The sequence below is a fragment of the Pseudophryne corroboree genome, chromosome 6 (assembly GCF_028390025.1).
Source record: "Pseudophryne corroboree isolate aPseCor3 chromosome 6, aPseCor3.hap2, whole genome shotgun sequence".
Lineage (NCBI taxonomy): Eukaryota > Metazoa > Chordata > Amphibia > Anura > Myobatrachidae > Pseudophryne > Pseudophryne corroboree.
Genome location: NC_086449.1, coordinates 78,706,815 through 78,719,235, shown reverse-complemented (window position 1 = coordinate 78,719,235; position 12,421 = coordinate 78,706,815). Strand labels below are relative to the sequence as shown.

Here is a 12,421-nt window from a genome sequence, read left to right as displayed (position 1 = left end):
ACACTTACATACAAAGGTTCAAGTTCAAGATGGAGTCACTCAGAGCAGTGATCGCGAACCTGGAAGAAGGGGACTATATGGTGTCTCTGGACATCAAGGATGCTTACCTCCATGTCCCAATTTACCCTTCTCACCAAGGGTACCTCAGGTTTGTGGTACAGAACTGTTACTATCAGTTTCAGATGCTGCCGTTTGGATTGTCCACGGCACCCCGGGTCTTTACCAAGGTAATGGCCGAAATGATGATACTTCTTCGAAGAGAAGGCGTCTTAATTATCCCTTACTTGGACGATCTCCTGATAAGGGCAAGATCCAAGGAACGGTTAGTAGTCGGAGTAGCACTATCCTCAAGTAGTGTTACGACAGCACGGGTGGATTCTAAATATCCCAAAATCACAGCTGATTCCGACGACACGTCTGCTGTTCCTAGGGATGATTCTGGACACAGTCCAGAAAAAGGTATTTCTTCCGGAAGAAAAAGCCAGGGAGTTATGCGAGTTAGTCAGAAACCTCCTGAAACCAGACCGGGTCTCAGTGCATCAATGCACAAGGGTCCTGGGAAAAATGGTGGCTTCCTACGAAGCGATTCCATTCGGCAGATTCCACGCAAGAACATTTCAGTGGGATCTGCTGGACAAATGGTCCGGATCGCATCTTCACATGCATCAGCGGATAACCCTGTCCCCAAGGACAAGAGTGTCTCTCCTGTGGTGGTTGCAGAGTGCTCATCTTCTAGAGGGCCGCAGATTCGGCATTCAGGACTGGATCCTGGTGACCACGGATGCCAGCCTGAGAGGCTGGGGAGCAGTCACACAGGGAAGAAATTTCCAGGGCTTGTGGTCAAGCCTGGAAACGTCACTTCACATAAATATCCTGGAACTAAGGGCCATTTACAATGCTCTAAGCCAAGCAAGACCTCTGCTTCAGGGTCAGCCTGTGTTGATCTAGTCGGACAACATCACGGCAGTCGCCCACGTAAACAGACAGGGCGGCACGAGAAGCAGGAGGGCAATGGCAGAAGCTGCAAGGATTCTTCGCTGGGCGGAAAATCATGTGATAGCACTGTCAGCAGTGTTCATTCCGGGAGTGGACAACTGGGAAGCAGACTTCCTCAGCAGACACGACCTCCACCCGGGAGAGTGGGGACTTCATCCAGAAGTCTTCCACATGATTGTAAACCGTTGGGAAAAACCAAAGGTGGACATGATGGCGTCCCGCCTCAACAAAAAACTAGACAGGTATTGCGCCAGGTCAAGGGACCCTCAGGCAATAGCTGTGGACGCTCTGGTAACACCGTGGGTGTACCAGTCAGTGTATGTGTTCCCTCCTCTGCCTCTCATACCCAAGGTACTGAGAATCATAAGAAGGAGAGGAGTAAGGACTATACTAGTGGCTCCGGATTGGCCAAGAAGGACTTGGTACCCGGAACTTCAAGAGATGCTCACAGAGGAACCGTGGCCTCTACCTCTAAGAAGGGATCTGCTCCAGCAGGGACCCTGTCTGTTCCAAGACTTACCGCGGCTGCGTTTGACGGCATGGCGGTTGAACGCCGGATCCTGAAGGAAAAAGGCATTCCGGATGAAGTCATCCCTACCCTGATCAAAGCCAGGAAGGATGTAACCGCACAACATTATCACCGTATTTGGCGTAAATATGTTGCGTGGTGCGAGGCCAGGAAGGCCCCTACAGAGGAATTTCAACTGGGTCGTTTCCTGCATTTCCTGCAAACAGGACTGTCTATGGGCCTAAAATTAGGGTCCATTAAGGTTCAAATTTCGGCCCTGTCGATTTTCTTCCAGAAAGAACTGGCTTCAGTTCCTGAAGTTCAGACGTTTGTCAAGGGGGTACTGCATATACAACCTCCTTTTGTACCTCCAGTGGCACCTTGGGATCTCAATGTAGTTTTGGGGTTCCTAAAATCACATTGGTTTGAACCACTCACCACTGTGGACTTAAAATATCTCACATGGAAAGTGGTAATGCTGTTGGCCCTGGCTTCAGCCAGGCGTGTCTCAGAATTGGCGGCTTTATCCTATAAAAGCCCTTACCTAATTTTTCATTCGGACAGGGCAGAATTGAGGACTCGTCCTCAATTTCTCCCTAAGGTGGTTTCAGCGTTTCACCTGAACCAGCCTATTGTGGTACCTGCGGCTACTAGGGACTTGGAGGACTCCAAGTTGCTGGACGTAGTCAGGGCCCTGAAAATATATGTTTCCAGGACGGCTGGAGTCAGGAAATCTGACTCGCTGTTTATCCTGTATGCACCCAACAAGCTGGGTGCTCCTGCTTCTAAGCAGACTATTGCTCGCTGGATTTGTAGTACAATTCAGCTTGCACATTCTGTGGCAGGCCTGCCACAGCCAAAATCTGTGAAAGCCCATTCCACAAGGAAGGTGGGCTCATCTTGGGCGGCTGCCCGAGGGGTCTCGGCGTTACAACTTTGCCGAGCAGCTACTTGGTCAGGGGCAAACACGTTTGCAAAATTCTACAAATTTGATACCCTGGCTGAGGAGGACCTGGAGTTCTCTCATTCGGTGCTGCAGAGTCATCCGCACTCTCCTGCCCGTTTGGGAGCTTTGGTATAATCCCCATGGTCCTTACGGAGTTCCCAGCATCCACTAGGACGTCAGAGAAAATAAGAATTTACTTACCGATAATTCTATTTCTCGTAGTCCGTAGTGGATGCTGGGCGCCCATCCCAAGTGCGGATTGTCTGCAATACTTGTACATAGTTATTGTTACAAAAATCGGGTTATTATTGTTGTGAGCCATCTTTCCAGAGGCTCCTCTGTTATCATGCTGTTAACTGGGTTCAGATCACAGGTTATACGGTGTGATTGGTGTGGCTGGTATGAGTCTTACCCGGGATTCAAAATCCTTCCTTATTGTGTACGCTCGTCCGGGCACAGTATCCAAACTGAGGCTTGGAGGAGGGTCATAGGGGGAGGAGCCAGTGCACACCAGGTAGCCCTTAAGCTTTACTTTTGTGCCCAGTCTCCTGCGGAGCCGCTATTCCCCATGGTCCTTACGGAGTTCCCAGCATCCACTACGGACTACGAGAAATAGAATTATCGGTAAGTAAATTCTTATTTTCGTGGTTCCGAGACCGGACAGAGGTCAATCCTAAACGGAAATCCCTCAGTGTTTACCATAAGAGATTTGAATTCAAGATGGAATCTCTCAGGACAGTGATTTTCAGTCTGGTGGAAAGCGGTTTCCTGGTTTCGGTAGACATAAAGAATGCCTACTTGCAGATTTCTATTTTCTTCGGCGTCACTGCGGTGTGCAATCCAGGATGGTCATTACCAGTTTCAGACGTTGCCGTTTGGTCTATCCACGGCTCCGAGGTTTTTTCACCGACATAATGGCGGAAATGCTGGTTCCCCTTCAAAAGCATGGAGTCACGATTATCCCGTACTTGGGCGATCTCCTGATAAAGGCGAGATCCAAGGACAGTTGGTGCAAAACATTGCACTCTCCCTGACAGTTTTTCAACAACATGGTTAGCTCCTAAACTTGCCAAAAGCAGAGTTGTTTCCAACAACGCGGCTGTCGTTTTTTTTGGGAAGCATACTGTACACAGAACTACAGAGTTTTTTCTTCCAGTGAAAACGATTCTGGAACTTCAGAGCCTGGTTAGACATGTTCTGAAACCGGCAAAAGTGTGAATTTATCAATGCATTCGGTTGCTGGAAAAGATGGTTGCGGCCTACGAGACCATTCAGTTTGGCAGATTTCATGCCAGAAGTGTTCCAGGGGGATTTGTTGGACAAGTGGTCCGGATCCCACCTACACATGCACCGAAGGATTATCCTGTCTTCTGAGACCAGAATCTCAATCTTGTGGTGGCTACACAGCTCTCACTTCCTAGAGGGGTGCAGGTTCGAGATCCAGGACTGGATCCTGGTAACCACGGATGCAAGCCTCCGAGGCTGGGGTGCAGTCACACAGAGGAAAATCTTCCAAGGAAGATGGTCAAGTCAAGAAACTTGTCTCCACATAAACGTTCTGGAGTTAAGGGCCATTTACAACGGCCTTCTGCAAGCAGAACATCTTCTTCGCGATCTGCCCGTATTGATCCAGTCGGACGATGTAACAGCAGTAGCGTACATAAACCGCCAAGGTGGAACAAAAAGCAGAGAGGCGATGGCAGAAGCCACAAAGGTCCTCCGCGGGGCGGAAAGACATACAAACGCTCTGTCAGCAATCTTCATTCCAGGGACTTCTTCAGCAGATACGATCTCCATCCAGGAGAATGGGGCCTCCACCAAGAGGTCTTCGCTGAGGTGACAAGTCGTTGGGGAGTGTCCTCAAGTGGACATGATGGCATCTAGTCTCAACAAGAAGCTTCAGAGATATTGTTCCAGGTCGAAAGACCCTCAAACAATAGCAGTGGATGCACTGCTGACACCGTGGGTGTTTCAGTCGGTGTATGGATTCTCTCAATTTCCTCTCATTCCAAAAGTTCAAAAAATCATAAGAAGAACAAAGATTTGAGCAATCCTCATGGTCCCAGAATGGCCAAGGAGGGCTTGATATCCAGATCTTCTGGAATTACTCATAGGAGATCCCTGCCCTCTTCCTCTGCGCGAGGACCTACTACGGCAGGGGCCGTGCGTGTATCAAGGATTACCGTGGCTACGTTTGACGGCTTGGCTGTTGAGCACAAAATCCTAGCTGTGAGGGTATTCTCAGTGAAGTCCAGTGGCGTAACTACTGCCCCCGCAGTCCTCGCGGTGGCTTGGGGGCGAGGGGCTGCGGGGGCGCCACTGACTTAGCACAGATTGACATGCGGACAAGCGTCTGCATGTCAATCTGCGGTCTCCTTCCCTCCGCTGCTGTGTTGGAGGGACACGGAGGGCACAGCGCGCGCCTCTACCGTGTCCCTCCTGGCTCTCCGGCCAGTCTAATAAAGGAAGTGCCGTTCGTGAGCTCTGATTGGCTCACGAACCGGCAAAGGAGCGGGGGGGAGCAGGCACTGAGGAGGGCATATGTGGCACTGTGGGGGAATATCTGGCACTGGGGGCATATACCTGGCACTGTGGTGGAATATCTGGCACTGGGGGCATATACTTGGCACTGTCGGGGAATATCTGGCACTGGGGGGAGCAGGCACTGAGGGGGCATATGTGGCACTGTGGGGGAATATCTGGCACTGTGGGGGAATATCTGGCACTGGGGGGAGCAGGCACTGAGGGGGCATATGTGGCACTGTGGGGGAATATCTGGCACTGGGGGCATATATCTGGCACTGTGGGGGAATATCTGGCACTGAGGGGGCATATGTGGCACTGTGGGGGAATATCTGGCACTGGGGGCATATACCTAGCACTGTGGGGGAATATCTGGCACTGGGGGCATATACCTGGCACTGTGGGGGAATATCTGGTACTGGGGGGAGCAGGCACTGAGGGGGCATATGTGGCACTGTGGGGGAATATCTGGCACTGGGGGCATATACTTGGCACTGTGGGGGCATATGTGGCACTGGGGGCATATGTGGCACTGGGGGCATATGTGGCACTGGGAGCACGGCCCTAGCAACAAGCACTACCCCCTAGCAATGAGCATGACACCCAGTGCATGAAACCCCTGGCAACGAGCATGACACCCTGAGCATGAAAATCCCTGGCACCGTGCATGGAACCAAGAGCATGAAACCTCTGGCAACGAGCAGGTAATTTAAAAGTAATTAGAAGCCTTACTGTAGAACTTAATGTGTAATGGGCATTACGGTGTGTGGCATAATGTATCACGGACATTGCGGTGTGTGTCATAATGTGTCGGGCATTACGGTGTGTTGTATACTATATCACGGGCATTGTGGTATGTGGTATAATGTCTCAGGATCATTGCGGTGTGTGTCATACTGTGTCACAGACATTGTATGTGCTATAATGTATCAGGGGCATTGCAGTGTGTAGCATAATGTATAACGGGCATTGCGATTCCTGTCATAATGTGTCACAGGCATTACGGTGTGTGGCATAATGTATCGGGGGCATTACAGTGTGTGCATATTGTGTCGTGCATTATTGTGTGTGGCATAATGTCTGAGGGCCTTTGCAGTATGTGGCATAATGTATACTGGGCATTACTATAAGGAGGAAAAATGACAAATAATGTAAGGGGCATGAATCAGGATTATTTTTCTTTCCTGTGGTGGCTAACGTCTGGGCGTGCAGGTTGCAAAACTGGGGTATAAGGTAGTCTTTTCCTGCAATGCCACGCCCCTTTATGTGAAGCTACGCCCATTTCAATGAAGCCACGCCCCCTTTTTGGCGGCGTGCGCCTTCAACGCGCGCATGTTTGTCCCTTTACTAGTGCCAATTATGGGGGGGGGGGGGGGGGGCACCAAAGAATTTTTTGGCTTACGGGAGAAAAATTCCTAGTTACGCCACTGGTGAAGTCATTACCACACTTATTCAAGCCAGAAAAAAGGTTAACGTCTAAACATTACCACCGTAGTTGGAGAAAATATGTTCTTGGTGTGAATCCAAGAAGGCTCCTACGGAAGAGTTTCACCTAGGATGTTTTCTGCATTTTTCTACAAGCAGGTGTGGATGCGGGCCTAGAATTGGGCTCAATTAAGGTACAGATATTAGCCTTATCGGTTTCTTTCAGAAACAATTGGCCTCCCTTCCAGAAGTTCAGACTTTTGGGAAAGGCATGTTGCACATTCAACCTCCATTTGTGCCTCCTGTGGCACTGTGGGATCTTAATGTGGTGTTGCAGTTCCTTCCATCACATTGGTTTGCACCTTTACAGAAGGTGGAGTTGAAGTTCCCCACTTGAAAAGTGGTCATCCTGTTGGCCTTGGCTTCTGCAAGGCGAGTGTCTGAGTTAGCATCCTTGTCTCACAAGAGCCCTTATTTGATCTTCCATGAAGATAGAGCAGAATTGAGGACACGTCAACAATTTCTGCCGAAGGTGGTTTCATCTTTCCACATGAACCAACCTATTGTGGTGCCTGTGGCCACTGACGCCTTCGTTGAGTCAAAGTTTCGAGATGGTCAGAGCTTTGAAGACTTATGTTGCCAGACCGGCTCAGATTAGGAAAACAGAGGCTCTGTTTGTCCGGTTTGCTCCCAACAAGATGGGGTGCCCTGCTTCCAAGCAGACTATTGCACGCTGGATCTGTGGTACGATTCAGCATGCTCATTCCACGGCTGGATTGCCGTTACCGAAATTGGTGAGGGCCCATTCTCCTAGAAAGGTTGGCTCGTCCTCGGCGGCTGCTGGACGGGTCTCGGCATTGCAACTTTGCCGAGCAGCTACTTGGCAAACACTTTTGCTAAGTTTTACAAGTTTGGTACCTTGGCCGATGATTACCTCAAGTTTGGTCATTCAGTACTGTAGAGTCATTCGCACTCTTCCGCCCGTTCTAGAGCTTTGGTATAACCCCATGGTTCTGAATGTGACCCCAGCATCCTCTAGGACGTATGAGAAAATAGGATTTTAATACCTACCGGTAAATCCTTTTCTCTTAGTCCGTAGAGGATGCTGGGCGCCCGTCCCAGTGCGTACTGTATCTGCAGTTATTACTTGTGGTTACACACATATGGTGTTACGGTTCTTGTCAGCCTGTTGCTGAAATCGTTCATGCCGTTGGCTTGTATTCTGTTGAATGCCACGTTCTGCGGCATACTTGAGGTGTGAGCTGGTGACATGCTCACCGTGGTTAAACAATAAATCATTTCCTGGACATGTCCGTCTCCCTGGGCACAGTTCCTATAACTGGAGTCTGGAGGAGGGGCATAGAGGGAGGAGCCAGTTCACACCCTTTGAAAGTCTTAAAGTGCCCATGTCTCCTGCGGATCCCGTCTATACCCCATGGTTCTGAATGTGACCCCAGCATCCTCTACGGACTAAGAGAAAAGGATTTACCGTTAGGTATTAAAATCCTATTAATGCCCACATACAGTGCAGTGCCCAGCGTAACAACCTAATGTCCACCACATACAGTGCAGTATCCAGTGTAACAACCTAATGCCCACATACAGTGCAGTGTCCAGTGTAACAACCTAATGCCCACATACAGTGCAGTGCCCAGCGTAATAACCTAATGCCCACATACGGTGCAGTATCCAGTGTAACAACCTAATGCCCATATACAGTGCAGTGCCCAGTGTAACAACCTAATGCCCACATACAGTGCAGTGTCCAGTGTAACAACCTAATGCCCACCACATACAGTGCAGTGCCAGCGTAATAACTTGCTGCTCCCTACATACAGTGCCCAGCGTAACAACCTAATGCCCACATACAGTGCAGTGCCCAGCGTAACAACCTAATGCCCACATACAGTGCAGTGCCCAGCGTAACAACCTAATGCCCACATACAGTGCAGTGTCCAGTGTAACAACCTAATGCCCACATACAGTGCAGTGCCCAGCGTAACAACCTAATGCCCACATACGGTGCAGTATCCAGTGTAACAACCTAATGCCCACATACAGTGCAGTGCCCAGTGTAACAACCTAATGCCCACATACAGTGCAGTGTCCAGTGTAACAACCTAATGCCCACCACATACAGTGCGGTGCCAGCGTAATAACTTGCTGCTCCCTACATACAGTGCCCAGCGTAACAACCTAATGCCCACATACAGTGCAGTGCCCAGCGTAACAACCTAATGCCCACATACAGTGCAGTGTCCAGTGTAACAACCTAATGCCCACATACAGTGCAGTATCCAGTGTAACAACCTAATGCCCACATACAGTGCAGTGTCCAGTGTAACAACCTAATGCCCACATACAGTGCAGTATCCAGTGTAACAACCTAATGCCCACATACAGTGCAGTGCCCAGCGTAACAACCTAATGCCCAACACTTATAGTGCAGTTCCCAGTATAACAACCTAATGCCCACATACAGTGCAGTGCCAGCGTAATAACTTGCTGCTCCCTACATACAGTGCCCAGAGTATTCATTTACTTGCTCCTACTGTACAGAGTGTGTGCACCCGCATGTTTGTATGAAGTGTTGCTACTATGCTGCTCTCTTGTGTCCTACACGCATGTACATATAGAGCCCTGCTACTCTGCTGTTGTCACACACGCATGTCCATATGGAGAGCTGCTATCTCTCATGTCCAACACGCATGTCTATATGGAGCGCTGCTACTTTGTTGCTGGCTCTCATGTGTCCCACACACACATGTCGATATGGAGCCCTGCTGCTCCCCTGTGTCCCACACGCATGTCCATATGGAGCGCTGCCACTCTGCTGCTGTCTCTCCCACACGCAGTTATTTGACTTTATTCCCCGTTTCTCTCAGCTCCTCTTTTTCCCCATCACATGATCTATTGTTTCCTAATCTTCTCTCTTCCTCCTCTCCCTCCGGCAGCTCAGTGTACACAGACTGCTGATCGGGTGATGGTGCCAGGAATCAGTCTTTAATCTGTCCTGGAGAATCCCGATTCACAGAATAAATATATATAAATATATATGCACATGCTTTGGGTTATTACTTAGGTATTGTACTCTGCCAATGCAATGCTAGTTGTATTATACTGGGATCCTTTTGTACAGTGTTTGCATAGGTAACCTCTTTTGGCCTAAATACATACCAGTGATAACATGGCTTCTGACTAAACTGTGTGTTTTCTGGATTGTGAAATTAGATTGCTAGCTCCTCAGGAATACGAACTGATTTGTTTTGGCACACAGGACCAGATAATGACCCCCTAGGCAAGATCCTAGTGTTTGCCCTGTTCCTCGGTCCATCGGTCAACAAAGATAAAAATGAAACCTGTAACTTGTGTTATACAATGGAACCTAAATAAACGCAGGCTCAGTCTGGGCATGGCGTCATCGGAGGGTCCACCAGTGGTTCCTGAGCAGAAGAATAGATATCACTGTTTTTATCAACTGTGTTTTATAAATGATCTACTTCCAGGCAGAATATTAACCTGATGTAATGATATTCTCCCTCAGGTTTAGGAAAAAAACGTCCCTCATAAATAGGCCTGGAGCCGATTCCTTTACAGAAGGTGAGAATCCTGCTCCAGTCATTAAGTTAATTCTCTGTAATGAGCACATGCATACTCAGTAATGACTGTTCATACATTGATAATGCACACGTGATGTCAATATGTAAAAGGGTATAAACGGAAGTAAAGGGGGGTACTCACGGAGAGATCCATGCTTAAAATCTAAGCAATCTGACTGGATTGCTTAGATTTTAAGCACCGATCACTCGTGTGTACTCCCCTCAGCGATAGAGATGCGCGGCCCCGCACGTCGCTATTGCCGGTGCTAGATTGGCCTGCATGCAGGCTCAATCTAGCACGTCGCTCATTTCACCCGCTGGGTGAAATGAGCGGCCCCCTGTCCTCCCCCGCATCGCTCAGCACACATCTCTCCCATGTATATGGGCCTTAAGTAATATGTGTATATCATCCTAATTTGTGATGGCATCACTTTGCTTGTAGGGTGTGATTGTGAGTCGGACGCAAAGCGCCTGCAAGTTCGGACATCCACGGCAGCCATATTTAGTACCGTATGCTAATGCAATTATCCGTCCATCTATACGAGCATCCGTCTGTCGTCTTGCATTTGGTTGCCCCGCCCACTGTATTCCCACTGGCCTAATTAGTGTCATCACTGATAGCAATCCCATGCTGGGTGCAGATCCTCTGTCGGAGGCATTCGTTCCATCTCCATCCTCACCCCTAGAACACACTGGCTACATGCCACAACGCTCCATGAGAAGAATCTTCTACGTGTGTCCATATGGAAGCCGCCTAGAAATGCCCATGTCACAGGCAGAGCGATTTGGCCACACCCACAGTGAACCATCCACTCTCATATCTCATATCTTGCGTCATGAAGGTGTGTATGAGGTGCAGCACACGCGTGACCTGTAATTGCTGCTTCTGGCACATACGCAGTCTGCTGATAATAGTGAGAAACGTCCACTTGTGGACTTGCGTCCAGCTCAGGCCCATACTGCAGGAGATCTGGTGTCATGGCTTATAGTGTGGGAGCTCTCGTGTCATCGCTGTCTGTCCTGTGACTGCTGCGTTACTATGCGGCGCTATCACTGCTGCTTCCAAGGAAGTGATGGCAACTCCAAGTTGGCCGGAGGTGCGGGTTCCCAGCTGAATTCTAACATTTTTTTTAAGCGGCAGTCATTTACGATGCATGGTTTTACATCCGGACCCTCATCTGAATGACCCCTATAATGTGGGGTTCTGATGTCATCACTTATAATGTGGGAGATATGGTGTCATCGCTTATAAAATAGTATTATATATGTGTGTGTGATGGAAGTTCTATAATGGAACAACTTTGCAATATTCTTAGAATGCCGAGTAAAGGGTACATTGTCCCACATATAATGTACATACAGTATGTTATGAGTAGTGATGGGATACACTGTAGGGCATCGGTATGAGATCCCGCCGCCCGGGGTGCAACATCAGCTTCCTGAGCGGTAGAATGCCGCCAGGGGGGGGTGAGCGCAACGAAGCCCCTTGCAGGCTCGGTGGCGAGATACGCTAGCCACAGGTTCTATTCTCCCTCTATGAGTGTCGTGGACACCCATAGAAGGGGAATCGCCTACCTTGCCGGTATACCGGCGGCAGTATGGTGCCCCTGTCGGGATTCCTGCATCGGTATTGTGACAGCCGGGATCCCGACGAGCGGTATGTTAACTGCATACCCACTATAGGAAGGTAACTTGTGGTTCCCTTGCTCTTGTGCAACCACAAGTTCCAGGGGAAGCAGAGCATGCTGGAACATGTAGTTCCATTATATCTGGAAGAAACGTGTTCCGCCCTCTGATATATGCACTGCGTAGCAATGTTCTTATCTGTGATCTTTGCTGTTGCAGTGGAGTTACACGCGGAGGTTTGCTATGCGGAGTGTTTACTACAGAGAGCGGCTCTCATCTTCCTGCAGGTATTAACATTTATTTATTTTTGGAAAACGTTTTTTATAAAACTGAATTAAAATAGTTTTATTGTATATTCGCCAGCAAACAAATCTCATACTTACATGGAGAACCTGTGTTTGATAATGATTGCTGGAATGACCTGTGTGACAGTTTCTGTACTTTGCGTGACTGATGAATCAGCCGTGTACCCAAAATATCCATCTCTTTCCTTCTATCCTCAGGACGAGAACATGATCAACTTCATCAAAGGCGGAATGAAGGTCCGGAGCAGCTATCTCATCTATCGGTGAGGCCTGGCTCTGTGCCGTGCCATATAGCTAGCGAATCACAATATAACTGTAAGAGGGCAGCACTTCCACCTTCTCTCCTAGGGAATTCACCCATCTAGAACACTGGCCAGTAAGACAAGTTACCTCCTGAAATACTCTGCGCCACTATTATCATTCAAATGCTCTGATTGGCTGCAGTTTGTCCAGGCCTACTTTCAAAGTGGTTACACGAGGGCATGCGGAGGGT

General features: G+C 49.0%; 1 protein-coding gene across 2 annotated transcripts in view; it reads left to right on the top strand.

Moving 5' to 3' along the window:
* LOC134936256 (tetratricopeptide repeat protein 39A-like) overlaps window positions 1-12,421 on the top strand; it is a 72,411-nt gene that overhangs the window by 16,710 nt on the left and 43,280 nt on the right. For both annotated transcript variants that reach the window (XM_063931263.1, XM_063931262.1), the window contains exons 4-6: window positions 9,943-9,998; window positions 11,843-11,910; window positions 12,127-12,191. In XM_063931263.1, the coding sequence (XP_063787333.1) occupies window positions 9,943-9,998; window positions 11,843-11,910; window positions 12,127-12,191 (189 nt within the window). The remainder of the gene's footprint in view (window positions 1-9,942; window positions 9,999-11,842; window positions 11,911-12,126; window positions 12,192-12,421) is intronic.